At 36.8% G+C, this 25,382-nt stretch overlaps 1 protein-coding gene and 1 long non-coding RNA gene across 4 annotated transcripts; both read right to left on the bottom strand.

Moving 5' to 3' along the window:
• Window positions 1-711: 711 nt before the first annotated feature.
• LOC132056599 (serine/arginine-rich splicing factor RS31) lies at window positions 712-7,814 on the bottom strand. Of its 3 annotated transcripts, XM_059448878.1 has the most exons (6): window positions 7,672-7,814; window positions 3,997-4,136; window positions 2,504-2,616; window positions 2,181-2,413; window positions 1,428-2,069; window positions 712-1,296 (listed from the first exon to the last, which is right to left on the bottom strand). In XM_059448878.1, exons 2-6 carry the CDS (start codon window positions 4,100-4,102, stop codon window positions 1,260-1,262), a joined length of 1,131 nt encoding a protein of 376 aa, XP_059304861.1. In that variant the 5' UTR covers window positions 4,103-4,136; window positions 7,672-7,814; the 3' UTR covers window positions 712-1,259. The 3 variants fall into 3 exon arrangements, with proteins under 3 accessions (XP_059304861.1, XP_059304863.1, XP_059304862.1); XM_059448880.1 differs by lacking the exons at window positions 3,997-4,136; window positions 7,672-7,814 and adding an exon at window positions 2,832-3,526; XM_059448879.1 differs by lacking the exons at window positions 3,997-4,136; window positions 7,672-7,814 and adding an exon at window positions 2,737-3,526.
• Window positions 7,815-19,402: 11,588 nt separating this feature from the next.
• On the bottom strand, window positions 19,403-23,044 carry LOC132056600 (uncharacterized). The gene is made up of 2 exons (XR_009414856.1): window positions 22,299-23,044; window positions 19,403-19,709 (listed from the first exon to the last, which is right to left on the bottom strand). It is a non-coding gene; the product is annotated as an uncharacterized LOC132056600 (long non-coding RNA).
• Window positions 23,045-25,382: the final 2,338 nt, after the last annotated feature.

The raw sequence follows: 25,382 nt of genomic DNA on the forward strand, positions 1-25,382 counted from the left end.
CAGCAAGTACAGGCCTGTACGTCCTTGTCGAAAAACAAAAGTACAGTACCATAATGAAAATTAATTGAGGATGACTCCTTTGGAGATGGGTACCATTCTTATCGTTTTAGTTCTCACTCTTCAAAATCAAGTTTTCTTTGGCTGCTTAAAGGTTTAATAATGGAGTTATTGTTCAAACCTTGCTTCAGACATTCCAACAAATCACGCTCCAAATTCTCCCCACTGAGCTAATGTATGGTAATTTGTGATGATATTTAAAACTGGATCACCAATTCAGCCATAAATATAACACTCTCGTTGAGTCCTCGCCAAAGAGGTTCACTAAAGAGAATATTTAGGGACCACATTTGTTCGTCCATATATGAAAATATCCAGGAAGCAAGACTAGGAAGTTTGATGCATTTATATCAAAAGTGTCAACAAGTAAATTGCTGTTCAACTGCTCACAAATATTTAACGTTTCTTCAAATTGAAAATTGACACTAAGATGAGCTCCATAAGTACAAATTTGCTCCTCAAAAAACAATTATGCTGCGTTACTGCTGATTTACAGACCTGTGTGACATAAAAATACAGAGATGCAAGCTATATAAAGAGGGATTAACAAAATGACCTCGGCTCTATCACAAACTTTGTGGTATCAAACAAAGACAACACTCTTCAGCAAATTGAGATCATTCTTTCTTTTTCATTTTTTGCTTTCTTTAAAAAAAAAAAAAAAAAAATCAGGTAGGCTCCTCATTACATGTGACTGGTGACCGCTCACATGAGACAACTACCACTATATGTCAATCTCAAACTATACTACATGAATCCTCCATATCCATTCGGCTCTAACGAAAGTCACTATTCTAAACTCAAATATCTGTCTTCTAAGATAAACTCTCCAAAAGTTAGATGCACATTCTTCACTATTAACAATGATTTGTTAATAGTGATAAACAACTTTACTAATCAATCATCACATTGAGGGATAAACAAAAATTGTTGGTGAAACCAGCTAAGAAAGATATGGCCCAAGTCTTGCCAGATCCTCGTCAAATGGAAAACAGAGTAAGAAGTGAACAACGAAAATACATGGTAGCAGTTCCAAATCACTTCCAACAGCAAAATCAATTTTCCAAGGTATATTACAGTGGTTCTCAAACCCACATGCTACTTTGATGCTTCAGCAACTTCAAGGTGTAATTCTGCAAGTACCACTTTCAACATAACAACCCTACAGACATTACCCAAGGATCAAAACAGCTTCAAGCAATTTAGGAGCGTGATCTTTCCCGAGCTGGAGGTGTACGACTGCATCACCAACAGAATGATTGAAGTACAACACTTATTAGGATGACATCATAATTGAGAACAGGCAATGGAGAACAAAGACATCAAAAGAAGGGCCACACAAAAGGAAAGCGAACTAGTAAGATGCAAACCTCCGGTATCGCTCTGAACTTTCCTTCGCATCACGTACAGGACTTTCGACTGGTTCACGTTTAGGACCTGGGCTGCTGCCATGATTATAACCATCTGGGCTATATTTCTCTCTCCTCTCCCTTTGAGGACTAGGACTGGGTCTATCATCAAAACCAGGACTTCTGCTTTTCAGCGGACTGCTCGTAAGGCCATTTCCTAGATCTGCTCTTTCCCTACGAGGGCTAGGGCTACGAACATTGTCATGACCACGATTTCTTTCCTTTCCTACAGCTGGACTATGGCCACGGCCATACTCAGAATTCCTTTCCCTATGCTTAGGACTTCGACTACGTCCACGACCATAATCAGGAGTTAGCCGATCTCTACCACGACCATAGTCAGGACTTAGCCAATCTCTACCACGACCATAGTCAGGACTTGGCCGATCTCTACCACGGCCATAGTCAGGACTTGGCCGATCTCGACCACGACCATAGTCTGGACTCAGCCGATCTCTTCCATAAGGACTACGAGATCGAACTCGGTCATAACCTCTCCTAGGTGATCTATCATTGGTTTTACCAGGACCGTGTCCATTTTTCCTATGATCATCATCATCTTTGATTGCATACTCCACTGTGATAACTCGATCCATCAGCTTACTGCATTTACACAAGTACTAGGCAGTCAAACTAAGGCTCAGGTCAAATTAAATGGAAATTTCGAAACTACATGCCCACTTCCAACAAAAATTGACGAAAGCGTATAAGTACCTCATATTTGTAGCATCCAGGGCTCTAGTGGCATCCTCCTGTGTTTCAAATTGAATAAATGCAAAATTCCTTCGGATCCTTATATTGAGTATTTTTCCATGTGGATCAAAATGCCTTTCCAGATCCCTTGTCCTAGTATTATGTGGATCAAAATTTATGACAAACAAGGTCTTGGAAACTCTAAAGCTTGATGAAGATTTTCTAGAACCCTCGGGTTTCCTGCTCCGTTCTTCCTGTAGCACAGCAACAAACACACATCATAAACTTGAAAATCATCACATTTGTTTGTGTGTGTGTGTGTGTGAGAGAGAGAGAGGGATTACCTTTGACCACTCAACACGAAGCCTTCGTCCTTTTCTGCCAAATTCTATTCGGTCAAGTGCCTGAATAGCATCCTCTGCGTCTCTTTCATCATCCATATAAACAAAAGCAAAACCTGAAGATTGATCAAATAAATAGACTGAAGATTAAACAAAAACTCAGTAGGTGATAATAAGAACCCTCCGATGAAGGATTCCATTACTCGTAAATGCTCAAAAAGAAAAGGAAAGATAACTTTATCTAGCAGATGTGCAAACCGTCTAGTATTTGATCACATTACAATCACTCTGTCAAATCTAGAAACTTTGGCCATTAAAATCAGCAACAGACCTTCATTGATGGACTAAAGATGCCAGGGAAAGGTGGATGTCACATGATGGGATAATGTAAAAGAGTGCCTTCTCCATATTAAACTGCTGCCTCAGCTTCGAGGTCGGCATTGTGAGAAGTCTGAAAATGAAGGCGGGGCAAAATTCACGAGGAATGGAGGGAAATAGTGACAGGATAATATGTGATTGTGATGCCATGATGGATCGGAGAGCCCTTCTTGAAACAAGAAGAGAAACTTGTCACGGTCAGGAAACGAAATAGACACCGTCCATCAGCAATGGGTATGGACATTGCAATGTTATCCTGCGCCAAAGAATCAGTTGAGTATGGGGGTCTACACTTAAAAAAATACACTTTTTCGGTAAACATATCCTAACACCCGCCTGAACTCAGACTTCTATTGTTGAGCCAAATGAGCTGACGGGATCTCCCATCCAACATAGCCAAAATGTAAAGATGGAATGCAGCATCCACAGCCGACCAATTTGTGGTCATTTGAGTCTTTGAGCAGTGAAACCACAGAACGGGCCAAGGGATGCTATAACCATGTTCTTATTTCATGACTCAATTTGCTTTGCCACATCAGCTTTATTGTTGCTGCTTCAAGGAACTTTACCAAGGCACATACATCACATAATCTTGTCCAATCTTACTAGGTAGTCAATAGTGGCGAGCTCTGTCTTACTCGGATTGCAAACAACTTTGTTTAGCTGTATGTATATAATTGATGTACCATTGGCAAAATAACACTTGGCCCAGACCATTTGATGCCATAGTGCTTGTTGCCCGTAGCTGACAAGACATTTTTTTTGATAAGGTCCATAGTTGACAAGACATAAGGAATAAAGATCATACAGAAGAATGAATCTGGTTATCTACAACTACCCTAGTAGATGGAAATCACCCGGGAACCTACTGCAGGAACAAACTCATTTGCAGTAAGATGTGCATGTACCACTAATTATATTCTAAGATACATGGAAGGTCACGCATACAAGCAGTTAGCGAGACAGCCAATTCATCAAGTATACTATAATTTTATCAAAAAAAAACTATCAAACATGGTCACCACTTATCGCCACAATTTAAAACAGAAAATAGCACGATAACGTTAGAAATAAGTTAAGTGGCACTGAGAAAAAATTGACAAGTGTTACAAGCTTACCAGACTTCATATCCACCCTATCAACGTTCCCGTATCTTTTGAAAAGTCTTTCCAGCTCAGACTGTCTGGTCTCAAACTCAAAGTTACCACAGAAAATTGGCCTCATCCTGGCTGAACAGACAATGTCAGGACTGCTAAACCTGAGATGAGACAAGTAGATGTGTAAGGCTAACAGGTAATAGGAAAAGAACAGTTTCATCTATAACTAATGTGATTAATTGCAGTAGAACAGTTGAGCATTTAACATTTTTCCATGGATTGTGTTTAGATTAGGTTACACCCTTCCATTCAGGCATTTAACATCTCCTTTGAAAAGGAAATGCTCTCCATTCAGTAAATTAGCAGTTAGATCACATTAACTAAACCGGAAACAGCAAATACATGAACTGTTACACAATAGATCCTTTTCCAATGTAAAAAACTCACTGGCTGTAGATTGTCCACCGAGTTGGATCAAACTCCAATCTCTTGGGAGGATATTTGACCCACTGCCTGTGGCACCCAGCGCAATTTTCACAACAAAATCACTGGCTTAGATTACACTATTAAAGTCATCTCATACTGATATCAGTTCCAAGTCAAAAACCTACTACTCGTTAAAAAGGCCAATAGGCACCCATTATGCTCCTAAAGATTCAAAGCTCGCTATCTCAAGAATTTTAAATATTGAACGAATTACCCTAAGCTTTCTTCTTGAATTTCATTTTTTAGTAATGGTAGTACTTGATTCACCTTGCACGCATCTTCCCACTAGGCAGATGAGAAGAAATCACTTACTTTCTGCCTCCTCTAGAATTTGAATATGTATTCTAACTTTATTAACCGCAGGCCACACCCTTGTGTGCTTTCTTGAGAAGATGGCACAAAAGTTGTGGTGGCAAATGGGCGGGTTGGGTTGGATTTGGATGGGTTGAAAACGGATTGAATACAACCAGGTTGACTTGCAACCCATCCATATTAATACCGGTGAAAAACGGGTTGGGTAAATAATGGTCCTGCCCCCATTTTATCTCCTAAAGCTTTTATGAAATAGACTAGCTAGCCTAAGATCTTGAAATGGCAAAGAGAAGAAACAACTGGAGCTCTAATTATAAACCAAGCCACTAACACTGGAAAAATACAAACTAAAACTGAATCCTTTCATTCGATCAACAATGAACTTACAACTGTTATTGAGAAGAATTCAATATTTTTTAATGCCAAAATCGAAAAATTCTGTTTCCAAATTTTACAGAAACAGAACATAATTGCCTTCCAACTCTTTAAGGCTATTCAGATTATACAAGTTAAAGATGTAGTAAAAAGAAGTCTACAGAACTCCGAATTAGCAAAAAAGAATTATACAAGGGCCTCTCCCAATTAAGCTCTATTTTGTTATTAACCATACAAAGTTGTATGTAGATGCGAATGATGATTCTTGAAATGGGAAAAGGGTCAAATATACCCCTCAACTTTGTTTTATTAGTTAAATATACCCTTCGTTAGTGAAAGTTAACAAAAATATCCCTGCCGTCTTCAAACTTCACACTTATGCCCTTATTTGGATGGAAATCCCCAAATCCTTTTAAATTACCCAATTTCAAAAAAATTACCCACTTTTTTTGTTGACCCGCCCCGCCCGACCCGCCTATCATCATCATCAAGCTCTAGCTTCATCTTCTTCCATGGAGAAAAAAAGAAAAAAGCAAAAACACACCCAAATGATAAAATCCCAAAACTCACCTCAAATTTAATCTTTAAATGCAACTCCAAATCTTGGTGCAGCCAGTACTTGGAGGATACAATGACACTGATTTAGGAATCAAATATATGAAACTAAGTTTTTTTATGAAATTAAAAGGATTCATGGAAATTCTCCATATACGAATTTGATTAAGGTTATGGAATAACAGAAAATTGTGAATTAGTGTGGAATTTGGAATACTACTGGGTGAACAATTGACCATATTTTAAATCCTATATCAAACAGTGCATTTCTTGAATCCATGGACTACTGGAATACTTCTCTCATCTGCATCCACAAATCCAAATGAGTCTATCCCATTGAATGCTAAAATTTAAAAGATTAACTTTAGTCCTTTCTGTAGTTAATAAATTGCCACACGAACAGTCTAGGAAATGTTTATTTAGCAGACAGCTCGAGTCAAGTTATGCTAACACAACGGATTAATGGAGAAGATGAAGCTAGAGCTTGATGATGATGATGATAGGTGGGTCAGGCGGGGCAGGTCAACAAAACAAAGTGGGTAATTTTTTTGAAATTGGGTAATTTGAGAGAATTTGGGGATTTCCATCCAAATAGGGGCATAAGTGTGAAGTTTGAAGATGCCAGGGGTATTTTTATTAACTTTCACTAACGGAGGATATATTTAACTAATAAAACAAAGTAGAGGGGTATATTTGACCCTTTTCCCTTCTTGAAATAGTCTAAAATCACTGCTTTAGCTTTAAAGCTCTTCAACTTAGCCAGTTAGCCTTAGCAGGTATACTATCCATATTTTACCCATATTCTTACGGGTTAATGTGGGCTCCAGCCCATATTGTACCCATAAAGATATCACTCACCAAACCGTTAAAATACTGGCGGTTGAGCAGGTTAACAAAATATGGGCTTATTTTGCCAGCACTACGCAAGAGTCACTTAATTGGTCTAACTAAGATCTTCTTAAATTTTTTAAGAATATGACGATAGGTGAGTTCTAAACTCACGCAACTTGAATGAACAAGAGCATCAAACTGGTCTAAGAAAAATCTTAATTTAGTAGTTGGATAGTTAATTTAAAAAATGCACATCACATCACGTCATTTAACACCTGAGAGCTAATTTTGGAACTATACTATAAACAAGAATGAGTTCCCATCCAATACATAACATTTTCAAGTTCTTCTTAAAACCGACCTAACTCTCAGTTAAGTGGAAACTCAGGCACCAAAACTGTTAAACTTCATCATTGACAGATGAAATGCTAGATCTGAAGCAGGGGCGGAGCTAGGTTGGGCGGAGGGGATCCGAACCCCCTTCGGCAAAAAAATACACTGTTATATGCAATGTTAGAATTAGTTTTTATGTATATATAGTAGATGTCGAACCCCCTTAACTTTTTCGTATGTTTACTTCTTTATATTTTTGAACCCCCTTAATAAAAACCCTGGCTCCGCCACTGAATTCTGAACGTGTCCATATCGAAGCCAACACAGAGATGTAAATATCAACTGCTTGCATTGAAAGATGTGAAGTGATTACAAAGAAGTGGAAATAATCTACCCCTGCAGCTGTAATTTATAAGCTAACTAATTGTTAGCCTGCACACCCAACTAACAGCTAACCTACACTCCAAATTTCGCTTTAACCGACTTAGTGAACTACACATGAGTAATATTTACAAAAGTGCTACATTATCATTTCAACAAAAACCTTCAATTCCACAACCAAATAGGAACTACGCATACAATGTTTTTCAAGCAACTAAACAAATCAAATTTAAGTAGCTTCACAAAATAAATGTTGCAACAATTAACATCGGGAATAACATTTCCTTCCGCATAACGAAAAAGCACGTGCATTTATCTAAGTAGATTGAAGTTCGTAAGGAATAAGATGTTAGATTCCGTTAAACGGTGACATCTGTTAGTACACAAATTAGAAGAAAAATGTACAAAGATGGAAGAGTTTACCTCCTGTTGTCTTAGGAAACCCTAACTCCAACAACAAGCGAAAATAACTTTGCGAAAATTGTCAGTCAGAGGTCTATTATAATTAGCTGCACCTCTCCTCTTTGACGAAAATACCCTTCTTCACTTCCTCATCTTTTTTTTTTTTTTAATTGCCAGAATAATCATCCTTTATTCTTTTCTTTATTTGTTATTTTTATTTAAAAGATATAATTAAGTAGGAAAAAAACTCAAATATGTCATCGAACTATTAGAAATGTACTGTTCACGCCACTCGTTAATAGTTCGGCATAAACATGTCACCATCGCGACTCATTTGTGTGTCACTAATCACTAATCACTAACAGAGTCCTACTACCATCAGATTTTGTCACGTAACATTATCTAAACCATTCATTAGTTACCATCCCCCATTCGTCCTATCACTTCCTTTTACGAGTGGCATATGTGAGTCGTTTTGTTATGTTCAGTGACATATTTGAGTCTTTTTCCAAGTTTAAAATCAACTAATACATTGACTAGGATACAAAGAAAAGACGAGTAATAAAAAGATAGAGAGAGAAGGATGTTGCCGATCAGTTAAGCAACTCATCACAATCTCCTGGAATCACTGCTTCAAACTCAAATAGCTCCGCAGGTCCCACTCTTACTTGGAACTGAATCTGCATCACAAAAATTGCAGCAAGCGTAGTATATGTACGGGAAGCACGTGTTCTCAGTATATCTCATCGACTGATAACAAAAGAATTAATGACGAAATAATAAGAAAAGTCTTGTTTAACCTTACCAGTTTACATTAACTTAGAATTGAACCATCAACGGGATAAAGGATAATCAAATACTAAGTAAAGCCAAATACTCAAGTAATCAAATAATCAGAGAGACAATCAATCAATAATCAAGTAAGGAAATGAATGATACAATGTTGTATGCTCCGGGTAGACACACAGAGCTTCATAGGACTGTACGAAAAATGTGATACACAGGGTACTGCTAAGTCCATATACCGCCTAGAATACCCTATCACATTGAGCAACTAACCTGTTGAGGCTGAAATATCATGCAACCGACTTTAAGAGGCCAAAATATCCATCAACCAACCATTTAGGTTAAAGAATCATCACTTTCCTCTTAATCCACATCTCCCAGATCACATTGAGACAAATGAAATGCATATGCGTAATAAATAACATAACAGCATGAATATCTCAATAATCTAGTCATAACAGTCAACAGATTCAAATAAGTTCAATAATTTGATTATCACAAGTGTACGAGATTTCATATAGTGAAGAGTACAACTAAACAATCAAGTTAGAAAGTAGCACATAACAACTAATTCCTACAAGTTTTGGCATTCTTGGATTACGATCCACAAGTAACAAGAATGCCATGTTATTGGAATTCTAAAGTCAAACCTTAATAAAAGGTAGTAGACTATTCTTTGTGTACGTCACGCATGCATCACATGGGCATTCCATATCGATTAGTAGAAAAAAATTTAAAATCTTATGTATTTGTTAAACCATGTGTGTGAGGTATACAACAAAAATAAAAAGGCTCTACACTGAACTACTTATATTATAAGTATTATTTAGTTCTAGAATAAACTGTAAGATTCATAGATCAAATATATCTATTTTTTAGTGTTCAAACGGTGGATGCCAAAAGGTTTCATGGCACAAGGTCTAACCATCAGAAATTTAGTAATGCCAGAGAAGGGACAATTTAATGGAAACCAATGTAGCTTCTACCAATGCCGGTTTGAGAGCTATCAAGACACACTAAATACACACAAAGGATGTCAGTTTTACAGGGTGAAATTGTTGGAAACATTGATTTCATATTTTGGGATACAACAACTATCTTTCAAAACATAATTCACTATGATCAACCACAGGTAGATGAGAAATTACCTCAAGTTCTGGATTCAGGGAAACATTATGGAGTTGAGACGATCCTACCTCCACAGTAACACCCATAACATTCTTTCTACATAGTGAAATAAGACACCACAAGTTCTCAGCATATTGACGGCCAAGTACTTTCACACTATTTATTTGTCGGTTCTAATATAATTTTAATTTTAATTATTTGATTATCTTATTCAACACATATTTAACCTTTCATATGTCAATCATTTGTGTTCTACAAAAATGTAAGAAATATAGAATCTGAAAATGATAGTACTTGGATTAACTCTTGCATAGTGTTTTTGATAATGTGCCTTCAGTTAAGATTGTAAGTTTTTGTTTCCTGTTTGTTGGAATTCTAAAGTGAAACCTTAATAAAAGGTATTAAAAACTATCTTTTGTGTATGTCATGTTTCCATTCCATGCATCACATGTGCATCATGTGCGTCGCGTGTGCATCCCGCTTTAATTAGTTTAAATTTTGTAAAAATCTTATGTATTTGTTAAAATATTTGTATGAGGTATACCAAAAATAAATAATTAAAAGGCTCTACACTGAACAACTTATATTACAAATATTATCTGGTCCTAGAATAATCTTTAAGATTCATAGATCTAATATATGTATTCGCTTTAGTGTACAAGTGGTGGTTGCCAAAGTTTTCATGGCACAAGGACTAACCATAAAAAATCCAGCAATGCTAAAGAATAGATAGTTTAATGTGAATCAATGTGGCATCTACCAATGCCGGTTTGAGAGCTATCAAGCCATGCTAAAAACCCATGATGGATGCCAGTTTTATAAGGTGAAATTGTTGGAACCATTGATTTCATATTTGGGGACACAACGACTATCTTTCAAAACATAATTCTCTATGATCAAACACAGGTATATGAGAAACTATCTCAAGTTTCGGATTCGAGAAAACATTATGGAGCTGAGATGATACTTCCTCTACAGTAACATGTAACGACCCGTTTGGTCGTTACTGCTTTCTCGATGCTTTCGACCTTTTCCCGAGCTTGTTTAGCTCACATTTGATCCGAGGGGACCGTTGACACATTTTATGAGGTGTTTGGTTTGATTTGGTTAATTTTTTGGGAAAATTGAGCTTAAAGCAAAAAAAAGTTGACTCAAAGTTGACTTTTAGGTAAATGAATCTTTTTCGGGAATCCGTCGATTCCAAAAGGTCTAGATTGTCATTTAAAACTTATGTGTATATTTGGTTCGATTCCCAATGCACTCGGGTACATTTTGGGACTTGGGTAGGAAAGTTAGTTTTGAGGTATCGGGGGTTGACTCGGTCAACGAGACCTCCGATGGGAAATCCAAGGCCACGAGTGCGTTCGTAGCGCATTTTTATGTATATTTGCATATTTGGTTTGTGTCAGGAAGATTCCGGGATGGTTTCGAGGGTCGATTTCAAGTTTGGGAAGACACCGAAATTTTCTCGTATCTTGTGGTCGCTTTGGTGAGGAAGCACGCACAAAACCGATGCCTGAACTACTAAAGCGATGGCCGAACCACTGAAGCGGTAGCGCGAAAGCGCCGGCCTGTCCATGGAAGCGGCCGACGGACCAGCTTTCTATTTAAATGCCTTATGAAAACCCTTCCCCCCCCCCCCCCCCCCCCTCCCATTCCTAAATTACAGGGTTAGAATCTTAGGCGATTTAAGAAGGGTTTGGTCAGATTTCCCATGAGGGTAAGTTCTCTAATCTTAATCTCTTTCATTTACCTTCCCTAAGTAAGAATTCATGGTAGATAATCCATAGAACTTGGAAGAATAAGAGAGGGTTTTTGGGTTTATTTCTTGAATAAATTGTTAATTATAAAACCTTGAATTGTTGGTGGATTAGGCTTGATTAAGCATGAAATTGATTACTAGAATCTATTATTGGTTCTTTTAGCTTGATATTGATGGGGATTGATCACCTAGAGCTTTAATTTGATGTTGAGACCTTTAGATTCCTAATTTCACCATTCTAGTTCATAAATCCTATTTCATAAGTGGAGAATTTGGGTCTTAAATAGAAGTAAGGTTTGAATGATGTTCTTCTTAATTCTAATTTCATGATTCGAATATCTTTGAGACTTTCATTATCTCGAGGCTCAAAGAAAAGGGAAGACTAAGGTGTGATTGTTGGAGACTTGTGTTCGGGCTTCCAGGTACGTTATGGTTTACCTTATGGTAAGACTTCGATTAGTGAAGCATATGTTTAGATGATATTGTTGGAGAATGCATGTAAGCCTTCGGGTACGAAGTTGGGATGGATATTGTCTTAGGTTGGACCTTGTTGTATGATTTGGGGGCTAGCCACCCCATTGTGTTGTTGACTCATCTTGATTTATTTACTTATTGGTTCGTTGATACGTTGATACATTGGTAATTGTGGCTAGTGATAGATCATGGATTTGATATTGCGGTACTTACTCATTCAATACTGATATGAGAATGATGATTCATTGTGGCTTATTGTGTAGCCTTACTGTTAACGTTACTTGTGTGCCATGTATGGTACTGTTTAGGATTACATTGGTTGTAGATATCACATTTCATCATATTCATATGCATTTCCATAATACATTTACATATGTATGGTTCTGGTACTGATGATAATATATGAGAGAGTGTAGCCTCTGAGGTTTCTGCCGAAGGGCGTAACAGAGAGATGAGTGTTCGTTGCCCGAGGTTTCTTGCTAGGAACAATAGAGTGTCCGATGCTCGAGGTCTCTGTCGGGATCGTGTTAGTGTGCTTGTGATCCGAGGTCATATTCTGAAGCAAGTGGTACATGGACTTTGCGGGTCCCTCATGGATCATGATCACTGAGACGTGGAGTCATTCCGTCCAGGACATGTTGTACAAAGTTGTATATGCATAGCATTCATCCTACATACATTGTTGTATTGCATTGTCTCTCGGTTTCTGTTGATCATTGTGATGTTACTGTGATGTACTGGTTCGGATTGTTATACTGAGACTTGGCACCGTTGGGTTTAGATGCTACAACATAGGTGATGACTTATATCGTAGATATGGCTTATTGTTGATTTGTACTTCTTGGTTTATGTGTTTATCTTTCTTTGTTGTCTTTATATACGTTAGCTAGTCTTAGTCGGCCTATGATACTTACCAGTACTTATTGTTTATCTTGACTCGCATTCTTTGCGTTCTTTATGAATACAGAGTATCAGGTGGGATCGACGTCTACCCCTCGTGGCTGAGAGTTCGAGGTTGCTGATACGAGTCTTGTTGGGGTGAGCACGTGGACACTTCACTACCCGGAGACTCCTCTTTATTTATGTCTTATTTGATATTCTGAGACATATTAAGACTATTGATGTATTATTATCATTCAGACTTGTAGTAGTTAGTTAGTTGCTCTTGTATGACCAGACCAGATACTGGGGTAGATTTCTTTTGTTACTGCTTCTTTATATTATTATCGTGAGACTTCCGTTATTCTATTTTCTTTCGCTTATTATTGATCTATTCGTGTGTTTATGAAATGTTGGGTTAAGGGTCCGCCTACCGAGGTGGGAAAGGTAGGTGCCCTCATGACTTAGTGAAATAGGGTCGTGACAAGTTAGCATCAGAGCCATAGGATACCCGGTCTATAATACAAGAGCGTGTCTAGTGGATCGGTATGATGAGCTCCGTACTTATCTGCGAGAGGATATAGGACATTTAGGAAACTTCCAATTTTTTCATTTTCTTATGAAACTTCATTCCAATTGGTATCTAACATGGTTGTCAGGATTAGGTTGCAATTGATGCGAGGGCGAAATTCGTGTTCGATTGTGAAAGGCAAAGGGGGTTCGGCATGACAGAACGATACTGATGGAAGTGTTCATATGAGCTATAGTTATTATGGAGTATTGGATCTACTGGAAATAATTAGGCATGATTTGGTAACAGTCGTACTTTCAGGTTCACGTGATATCTCGGGAATATGGTACTAAAGGTCCTTACTAATATAAGCTCATTGATGTTAAAGGACAATGTGTTGTTATTAAGTGAATGCTATGGGCACATCGTTGATCGGTAAATTTTATTGGGTTATAGACCTTTTGAGGAGCTAGTAATCGATTGATAAAAATGACTTCAATTATGGGCGAGTGTGATGAGTTAATAACTTGAGGAGTTACTGGTTGTTTCACTTAGATTTGAGGAGAAATATGGATGTTGTTTTGTGGTTTGTTTGGCTTAGATGGATGACTGGTTTAGAGGATTGAGTGGATTTGAGTGTTTGTTGGTTGGTAGTGATAAAGAGATTTGAAATGAAATATGGGAACTGAAGGATTGCAATGAGGCATCATGCTATCGGGTTTAGGGGATTAAGGTTCGTAAGACTTGAGGTGAGGTAATGTGGGTACTTGAGTCGTGTTTGGATTGCGGGAACATTATATCATGACATACAGTAAGGGGTGTGACTGATGTGGTTGATTGTTGTTTTGGAGGTTAAGGGCAGAAAGGAAATCGTTAAAGCAAGAGTTAGTGATGTGAGAGCTTAGTTATGATTGGACAGTATAGAGTGGTCTTGAGAGTTTATAGATGAGTTGTATGTTCGGTTATGTCATAGACTGATAGAGGTTAGTGGTAGACTAAGGTTGGGAACCTTGGTTTCATTGTGTAAATTTGACTAGATCCCGCTACTAATGGTGCTATTACTCGGCTTATATGATTGAATAAAAAGGATTGGCATGCGAGTGGTTAGAGGTGTTCAGATTCGATAATTGAGGTAAGAGGTGATTCTTTGAGGACTAGTAATGTTAAGGATTTGAGTAAGGGATTCGTAAACATGGGTACTTGAAATGGTGGATCAATGAGGGGTTAACTGAGTTAAGTTCGAAATAATAATTCGAAAAGTGAGTAAGGCAATTCGGGCAAGGACGCTTCAGTAAGATACATGAGGATATTAGTAATACTGTTATGTGATACGCCGGATTTAGAGAGTGTTCAGTTTAGAGTGGTAAGCATTAAGGAAACACTAATGTGCATAGTATGTGGTACGATCCTATCTCCAGGATTAATTTGGCTAGTTTGCAATATTTATTATTATGTGGTATTCGATGGAGTGGATTCAAGGATTGATTATGGTATCGATGATCATGAAGTAATTAGAAATTGGGAAATTGACGAGTCGAGAAAAGGTATAGTTGATTGTGAATCGATAAGAAAAAGGTATATCTTGGGGATTTCTTAGGTCAATACGGATTGTGGTGTCGTTTTCTTGCATATTCCAGTTGAGATGTGATATGATATGATATAGTTCCGTGAGGTTTATGATCAGCGACTAGTGAGAAGCATATTTCAGTGAACCGAAATGTTAAGGTTTATAAGAAGTGGCTTGGTGGTACACCGTCGGATAAGTTTCATAACATTCTACAGTGGATAAGTTAGCATGCTTTAAGAGAGAAGATTTGTGGAATCCCTATCAAGCGAGGACTAGAGTTATATTTTTGAGGCGAGACCCTACTCGTGGTAATATTTTATGTTGCAAGTATTATTGACTGGACAGTTTGGGTAAGAACTTTTGGTTATTAAGGACTTGGGGGTAATTGCGTGAGATGTAGAGCGGCAGTGTAAGATTGGATACTTTCGGAGAATTTATGAGCATATCGAGGTGATACTATGGGAGATTGATGGTTACGGGGGCATTACATGAGGCTATAGGTTTTAAATCGAAAAGTTCTAAGTGTATCAGATTTTTGTATCGGGTAAAGGTTGAGAAACATAAAGATTGGAATCGTAAGGTGTAGCTCTTCGGTACTAAGTTAATGACTTGGATAGGACTCAACTTGTGGAGTCGAGGGTAATAGGCATGATTTGTTATGCGTGAGGAAAAGATTAGAATTGGCCGCCACAGATGTGTCATAGGACTGTGATTGGTTTCGAAAATTCGGAGTCGGTTTGAATGACTATTAGTGGTACTCAAGGGTGGTACATTCATTCAAGGTTGAAATTGTTCGAGTTAAGCTTGTTGGGCTATGTCTATCTTCCAAAGAGGATCTTTGGTTTTCTAGTAAAAGTCCTATAAGGATTCGATGAGTTTTGGTTCAAATGTGGCGTATGAAAGGATTATCGAGTTTTATCAGGGCTTACAAATGAATTTAAGGATATTGTTACTAAGAACAACTTGAATAGGATAATGATTTACAATGAGCTTAGTACAAATTTGAGGAGGAACTGTTGCATGAGAGGCCTTTATAGTGATCAGTTGGGTTCCGACGGACTTTGCTCGGTGGGATATCGTAGTGTGGTTCCTGTATTGTGATTTGACGGTTTAAGAAGACTTGAAACTAGCCAAGTTGACTGTTAGTTAGATTAGTTTTGATGGAATTGTGTAGAGATCTCAGATGGATCAAGGATTCTTTCTCGTGAGAGAGTCATGGTTTTAGTTTTTTATTGTGTGTGATCATGTATTTCTAAGAAATCACGGTGCCGAAAATGGCTTTAGCTAGTGCAAAAGAAAGGTTAGCGGGATTAGAATATTTTCCAGGGTCAGAATATGCTATGGTTTGTGGCCATGTTTCAAAGGATTGCATTGGTTTGGGGAAGTGTTTGTGGGGCCTATTCATCACGTTTAGAGTTGCAGTTTTATAAAATCTGAGAATTCGATCAAAAGCAATTCATTCGAGGATCAGTTGCGAGGGAAATTTGAATACGGAGATATGAGTATTGGAGCTTGAGCTAAGTTTGAGAGTAGTGACTGATAAAATGAGCGATAAGGTTTTTCTGAATATTACACCTAATAAGGGTGTCGTGCGATGTGGGAAGGAGAGCAAGTGAACCTAAGGTGTATTGGCCTGCTTGAGACTATCCCTTGTGTTGATCCTCTATTTTATGAGTTAGTTTTTCACCAAACCGGTCAGGTGTTCATCCGGTCTTTCATGTTTCTCTGTTGAAGAAGTACCATTCTAATAGTTCCTGTATCATTCATTGGATTCAGTTTTGGGCGATGAGAATCCTTCCTAGTAGGAGGAGCCCAATATGTGTTCGAGATATCTCCAGTTGTTGCGGGCTCAGGTATCTTTCCCCGTTCTCTTCCTTGTCGCTCAAGGACCAGCGATTATTTAATTGGTATTTTACATAACAACCCATTTGGTCGTTACTTCTTTTTCGATGCTTTTTACTTTTCCCAGAGCTTGTTTAGCTCACATTTGACCCGAGGGGACTATCGACACGCTTTTGAGGTATTTGGATTTGATTTGGGTGACTTTTTGGGAAAATTGGGCTTAAAGTGAAAAAGAGTTGACTTTTGGGTAAACGTACCTTTTCTGGAAATTGGTCAATTCCGAGAGATCTGGATGGTCATTTAGAACTTGTGTGTATAATTGGTTTGGTTCCCAATGCACTCGGGTGCATTTTGGGACTTGGGTTGGAAAGTTAGTTTTGAGGTATCCGGGGTTGACTAGGTCAACGAGACCTCCGATGGAAATTTCGAGGCCACGAGCGCATTCATAGGGCATTTTTATGTATATCTGCATATTTGGTTTGTGTCTGAGAGGTTTCGGGATGGTTCCGAGAGTTGATTTTAAGTTTGGAAAGACACCAGAATTTTCTGGTGTCTGGTGACCACTTTGGTGTGGAAGCACGTGCGAAAGCTTTAGCCAAACCGCTAAAGCGGTAGCGCGAAACCGCTGGCCTGCCCGCTGAAGCGGCCAACGGACCAGAATTTTTTTTTAAATGCCTTATGAAAACCCTTCTTCCTTCCATTCCTAAATTACATTTCCTTAGCATCTTGGAGGCGATTTGAGGAGGGTTTGGTCAGATTTTTCATCAGGATAAGTTCCCTAATCTTAATCTCTTTCATTTACCTTCCCTAAGTAAGAATTCATGGTAGATTTTTTTTATTTTTTTTTTGAATGAAAACCACCAAACAATGGCCAAAAACATTTTCATTCAAGTATATCTTTGCTACTCATGGCATGTGTAACTGTAGCCATATTGTTGCTACTGAGCTCCAATGTTGCTGTTAATCTCTAGGGATGTGATGATCCTTAGCTTGCCTAATTTTCATGTATGGTATTTGTGCCTTCTCTATGTTCAGAATTTGCCTTGCTTTCATATGAAGTGAATTGAAACTGTCAAACTGATGAACACCTGCAAAATAAAAAACATAGTTAGTTAAAAAATCGATTTTGTGTCATTTCCTTCTCTCAGAAAATGCTCCACCCTCACTTCCTTATCCCTCCTCAATCTTGAGGTATCATTTATGATCATTGATATATTCCATGAAGCCTCCTACTGTCCTGTTAAGATCATTTTCATTGTCATAGAGTCTGTTTCCATCACTACTGGTAGCAAGCTGTGTGCAACACAATATTTGAGACCCTCCTGCAATGCCATTGGTTTAGCCACCAACTTTGAACCATCTGAAATTCTTCTAGTTACTGCATATTGTAAATCACCTGTTGCATTTCTAATATAAAAGGCCACAAAACTTGGTCCAGGATTTCCTCTAGAAGCTCTATCAGAGTTACATTTGAACCAACCTGGCATAAAAAATTCCCATTTCACTGTCTTGCTCACAATTCTTGGCCTGCATGCTTCAAAAACTTGCAGGATTTGAGAAATGCATCTTGGTGGGTGTTACGGTTCGCTTTTACGCGGTTGCTAAAAGGCTACTACGAACTTGTTGGTGCTCTTTTGAACTTATTTTGAAAAAGAGTCGCCATTTAATTTTTAGGAAATTAGGAAAACCAGTTTCGAAGGATTTATTCATATACATTGAAAAAAGCCTTCGTAATCCAGAGTTCTAGGTAGGGGTTCTGATGATCCCCTAGGGAAGGTGTTAGACACCCCAGTATTAAGGATCCGTACTATACCGTTGACCTACGAGTTCCAATGTGTGAATATTTGCATGAACTGCTTATTTAAGTGTAAAATTTCTGCATTTATAAAAGCTGCCATTTTTGTGGCATATTATGGTTTTAAGAAAACTTGAGTATATTTCCCTTATATATGGGCTATTTTAAGTGGGATTTATAGCATCCTAATAAGTGTAATTCCTCGTAAATATGAGGATAATAGGTTTTTGTAAAAAAGAGTTGCTTGTTATAAGATTGGCAAAAAGTATATCCGTATTTTAGTTCATGCCTTAATCCACACTTGGTTCGGGTTAGCCATATATACGTCCAAACACCTCGCCTAGTACCTCGTGATTACAAATATGTTTCCAATTTTATTAAGCAAAAACGTCTTCAGCACTTTGTTTTAAAAGTCCAACTTGGTTCGACATTAGGCCGTAAAAGAATGGATTCAATTTGCAATGAATAACAGGCGAAAACACACTTGTTGAAAGCAAAGGATTTAAACCATATAAACTTATGTCCATTTAAAGAAAAAAAATGGGTTGTCGATTTTTGAATAAGAAAATGTAATGGGTTTTGGCCCAAAAAATGCATCTTGTTTATACCATTTCTGAAAAGTTGCATTCAGGACTGGGCTTTGATAAAAAAATCTTGACTTATTGCGACATAGTAATTTGATGGACTCTAGCTCGAAACTCAGTTTTTTGTTTATGTGGACTTAGTCCAAAGCAACGCCCATTTTGGTTTAGAAAAAATTAATCGTAACTTGCACAAAATCTCTCATTTTAACAACTGGCTATATAATGAAAGCAACAATGTATCCCTTTTAATTCTGAAAACGATAGGACAAGTAATTTTTGTGACAAACGTTACATGCCAAAATCTACCAACTTTTCCTGGAAATCTTAGTTTATTTTATGTAAACCCATTTGATTTACCTCTTAAAAATCCTTTTGAAAGTAAGAAAACGAGACAGGTTTTGAAAATTCGTGAAGGAGCCTAAGGTCAAACTGAACGGCTTAAGTACTGTTTGCCTAAAATGTCTAATTCTAACCACTCAGTTTTCAATAGTAATGTGAGTTTACAAATACTAATACAAACAAACATAACGTGTCATAATAATAATAAAATGACTTGGGGCGTGCCAAGCCTCTTAACCATTTTCACCTATGGTTGGACTTCGTATCATTTTCACCCATGATTGGGCCTTCAATTTATTTTCTTCCATTTCCTCTCCTTGGACTCGATAGGTTTGAAAAGAATTATCATATTGGGCCTTTGGAAGGCCCAATAGGGTGCTTGTTTCTTTGACCTGAATGGCCATGCAAGGAGTGAAAAAGGAAAGAAGTACCAAATTAGAAAAGCAATCTCTGATCTTATCAAGTTGTAAAAATATACATTTAACATCCAGAAATACAGGAGAATTAACCACAGTTACCCTAACACAATGCCTTATCCACAAATGTGTTCTTGTGCTTTGTGGGCTGAGAGTTTTGGAATGGGCTTAGGGTGTTGTCACCATCCTTATTCCTAGTGCCGCACAAGTTTCAAGAGGTTTCGTGAATCTCAGACATGGCTGACACTGGCGAAAGGTTAGACCAACCCCAAAGGATTCTCAACACATTACCACATCAATACAAGTACACATACAGACAGGTACTGCGGGGTAACAAGTTTATCAACATAAAACACAACATTCCCAAGTGTAAGAGAAACAAATCAACAGTTTAAAGTCTGAGGTGTAAGCAATACAAAACCGGGCAACATCACTGATGTCTAATGAACATAACACAGAACAAAAATGCACAGTTCAGTCATAAGCTCTTCTTCAAACTGGGACAACAATTCAACACCACAACCTTTACAGAGTCACATGAAAATATACAAGGTGGATAAATTCTAAGTGGGGACTCTAATATAGATATGTACTGCATATACAAAGAGGGGAAAGAAACAAGTCCAAATAAGATAATGATATGACACACAACATATTCATAAAAATGGAACTGGACTCCTAAGGCAAGTATAGAAGAAAAAAAAAACTGAGAAATTCTAGACAAAATACTAGGTAAAAGGGAAAGCATCATATGATCACTTATAATTCCAACCCAGATTTAAAATCTGAACCTCCATGATCCCTTTTATTTAACTAGTTACGCATAAGCAATTAATTTTACCCATTTCTTATTCAACAATTTACTCACAAAACACAGAATGAATTAAGTCGCAAACACCTAACTTTTTTGATAGTAAAGGGACCTTATTAACCTGATTATATGTAGTCTAAAGTCAAACAGTTAATTAATCAGATACTCATAGCAAATTGGGGTCACAAACTGATTATTATTCTAAAGATAATATAGGGGACTGATCACACATAAACAAGAATGTCAGGAAAGAGAACTAGGCTGCAGGTTCTAAATTCTTAAAATAACTCAAGAAGTATTTCATAGTTTGCAGATTCACACAATACCTAGACTCCACACAGATTAGACTTCAAATAAGTTCACAGGAAATGATAAAGAATTCAACACCATGACATAATGACCAAAAGCAGTCTTGGGTTAATAAATAAATAGTCTATCAGTTATCACATGGTTTTATACTTTAAAAGAAGCTTGCAAAGTTAATAAGATAAAACTGTATCCCTACACTAATACAAAAATAAGAAAACACTTTTATATTTTAAAAGTAAGCTTTAATGTGGCAAGAATAGAGTTTACCAAATTACTCTAGAATGGGGTAATCAGTGATAAGGGAATAAACAAGTTGATCACACTTAAACTCAGTCAAGAAAATAGCAAAAGACAGTGTTCCGTTTTTTGAGGTGAAGATACTCCATTAAAAAAAAAACTCTTATTATGAAAGGATTCCAAAAGGGACTTAGTTCTATTTATTTTCAGAGCTTCAGTAATGGGAGAAAGACCCCTCTTTTTGGAAAAGAAGTTCATTTAGTTTTCCCAAAAGGTAAACAAGCAAAGTTGAATACATGAGCAATTCCCAGTTTTAGACAGATTTAAACTCTCACACAAAGACAATGTAGACAACAGGAATGACTCAGGAAGAGGGAAATTGTTCTATCCCACTCCATTTTTTATGTCAAACCAAACAGTCCCAATTACTCCTTATTCTATTTAACTTGACAAAACTTGGCACAAAAGAGATTTAAATTTTATTAATAGAGCAGGATTTATTATGTTACTCAGTCAAAAAAGCACACTCATATTCTACACAACCTAGACCACATTATTCAAAACATTTATCAAAACATCACTAAGTAGTGAACAAAGATTGACTGATTTTATTTAATCTTAGAAACAAGATTGCTATATGAAGTCTACATTAGGCAAATCTTATTTAAAATTTAGAAACAGGACAACTATATGAAACCTACATTGTTCCCCTTTTTGTTAGATTATTCTTAACTAACGAATGCTACACCATTTAACAAGCCCCAGTACCATCAGATAACAAGATCAAATAATAGTTTAGTGAAAGATTTACAACCATAAAGGACTCATGAACAAGTCTGTTAATAAACTTAATTGCCACAAGGCTGCAAACTAAGCAACAACTAATAAATGAACTATTAACATACAAAAATTAGCAAACAATGATTAACAACAACAATTAAATAATCTAGCTACCTAGTAACCATGACTAATCCTAACTCATAATCACATAATTACAGTCAACTTATAAATACAAGGTAAGCAACAACCAATTACCAACTACATAACAAATAGCTAAGTATTAATGGGGCAAACAACAACCAAACAAGGAATTAACTAACTAATAAGCAACATACCAAACACAGCAAACAACAAACAATAACAATAACTAACTAATAAGCAATTAATTTAACTAAAAAAAAAGAAGAAATAAATAGGCAAGCAAATACCTCTTTTTTGTGTAGCCGAATCCCAAGAATGGATTTTGAAGCTATGGTGCTTCCAAACCTCAACTCTCAGCCACACGAGCACGAATAAATAGAAAATCAAATTTTAGAACTATAAAATTTTGACCCGTTTAGGGTTAAAGTTAAATTTTTAAAACTTTTAGAAGCTTTGAACTCAAAATTTTGGACTCTAAAATCACCCTTAAAATCACTGAATATCCAATTTCGAATATCGAATTTTCAATTTAATTGAATCCTCCCCCTTTTCGATGGTCTGGGGGTGGTTCTATTTATAGAACCCTCCAAGTCAAGACCAACCTCAAAACCATTGATGTGGGCAAACAAAATCCCAAAAATTACACTGTGCAACAAAATCGACGGTGAAATGATACCTTAAACAACGTGAACGGCCAAATCTAAGCCCTTGATGGCTCAATCCCAACATTCCAATTTTAACTAATAGGATTTGAGAGAACACAGTGTAGTACAACAAAACTAAAGCAATATTGACTCGGTAATTCAAAAGAAAAAAATAAATAGAGATGATTACCTAGATATAGGAGTGAATCGAGTGAAAAAATGAAAAAGATGTTGAACTTTCATGGAATAAAACATGCAAAAGCTGATTGCAGTTCAGCCCCTCTATATTTGCATCGATTTGGTATGAAAGAGGAGGAGAAAAATGGGGCGACGCCCTAGGGTTTCACGAAAATGGCAATGGGAGGAACCTTCTAGGTTTCTCCCCCCTTTTCTCTTTCTATTTTGTGTAAATGAAAATAAGTGTAGGGTATTCCCCCTTAATAGCCCGGATGGGCTGGGTCTGGCCTATTTTAAAAGATATTGCAAAATGTCCAGTAGAGACATTTATTTAAGGACATAAATCAAACACAGCTAATAATTTAAAACTTGCAAAAATGTCCTTAGGGACAGACTTTTAAGGACATAAATTAAAACGGCTACAAACTTAAAAATGTAACAAATAATTATTTCAAGTATAACCCTATTTTAAAACATAGCCTAGATTTAATTTAAAACCAATTAATTACGCAGCTAATTTAGACTTTGCATTAAATTCTAATCCAATTGAATATTTAAATCATGGCCACACTTAGCCTAATTAATTAATTGGATTTAAATTGCAATAGTAGCCTTAACTAATTTGAACCAATGAGTTTGGTTAATTCAATTAAAACCACTAATGAGCTAATGTTGCAGAAAATGACCCTAATTTCCTTGATTCCATGAATTGGATCATTTCAATTGTGGTCATGACTAAAATAAAACAAATACAGAGATAATCACACAGAATAGGAACAATTAAGCAAATATGGGCACAACATTACAAATTGAGGGGTAAAATGGTAAATTCTACACTTAATCAAATTTCCCTGGATAAGTAAGATAAGATACTTCATATTTTCCTTTTTTACTAAATAAATAATTATCTTAAAAAAGTAAACACTTCAGGAAATATCATAAATGCATTTATTAATTCTCAAATGATTTATGGCATTAATAGTCGCTTTGTTAATTTATAAAATCAACTTGACTTTCAAAATTTTGAATTTATTTTATCTTGTCATCCAGGGACTTCGATTAACTAAAGTTATTTACGAGAGGTCAAAAATTAAGTGTCAACATTAGGATGTCTTTGCCATGGAAACCTCAGTCTACACATTTGATATATAATCAAGTTGATCTCATAAATTACTTTGTTGATGGACATCTACCCACCATGTAGAACTGTATTCCTCTACCTCCGTATCTGCTATATGGTAAACATTAGAATAGCTCTGAATATAGTTTTGAACTTTGAGGGACAATCTGCATTCCACCAGACCTGTAGGACTTGCTTGACTTGTTGAAACTGTATTGTGATGCCTACAGTAGCTTTAACATATGTCCAAAATTTTGTAGCAACATTCCGTATAACAAACAGATGATCCACAGTTTCATATTGTCTATGATCACAGCAATAACAACTTGCTTCAGTATCTATCCCAATCCTTCTTGCTACCTCTCTAACTGGTATTTTAAACTTCCACAGCCTTCAGAACAAGAAAGATATCTTAAAAGGTACTCTTGATATCCATATGTTCTTAAAGACATCTGACTTGGTTGCTTTTCTCCTCAAAAGTTCTCATGTAGTACCTACTGTGAATTTACCTGATCTTTGTCATCATCTATCTTGGCTTGTCCCACTCTTCTGTTGGTTTATGAAAGTGAAACTCCTCTAATATATGATCTACAATGTCCATAGGGAATAATTGATGCAACCTTCCTGCAACATAAGTTTTTTCACATCCTGAACACCCTCATATATCACAAAATCATCAGGAACAATATCTTTGTAGAGCCCCTAAATTTGTCCAGTTGTCAAATCATACATTTGCAGTTCCACTCCTTGGTTCCCACCATATTTCATGTTCTATATTATCTCTAGCCTCTAGCATTACCTTTAATACTTGAGAACCTCCTTTCACTGCACATTCTGAGGGCTGTGGCATACTCTAAGGACTGTGCCTTTTGCAGTATTTGATCCACATGTAATTTTCCCATAGAGTATTTATTGTCTTAAATTTCCACCAAAGTTTTGCACATAGGGCTTTAAATACATCAAACAATGATCTAAAGCCTACTCCTTCCTCTTTTGGCATACACAAATTCAACCATGATAACCAATGCCTTCTTCTACCTTCCTCACTATTGTTCCAGAAGAATCTGGCAAATATTTTATGCAAATCATTGATAACATATTTTGGAGGTTTGATAGCTGACAACAGATGTATTGGCATGCTTATCAAAACATTAGTGATCAAAATAGCTTTTCCTCCAAATGATAGTAATCTTTCTTTCTAAGTCTGCAGCTTTTTCTTTACTTTCATGATCAAATCATTGTAATCAGCTTTCCTCTTCCTTGAGTGTGTAACACGACAACCGAAATATGTAAAAGGGAAAGTGCCTCTGCAAAAACCATTAATGTTTTCCACTTCTTTGTATCAACACATTAGACACTTTATTGTAGAAATAAAAAGAGCTCTTGCCTTTATTAATAAGTTGGCCTGATATATGCTCATAGTCATGTAA

The sequence above is a fragment of the Lycium ferocissimum genome, chromosome 5 (genome assembly GCF_029784015.1).
Source record: "Lycium ferocissimum isolate CSIRO_LF1 chromosome 5, AGI_CSIRO_Lferr_CH_V1, whole genome shotgun sequence".
Lineage (NCBI taxonomy): Eukaryota > Viridiplantae > Streptophyta > Magnoliopsida > Solanales > Solanaceae > Lycium > Lycium ferocissimum.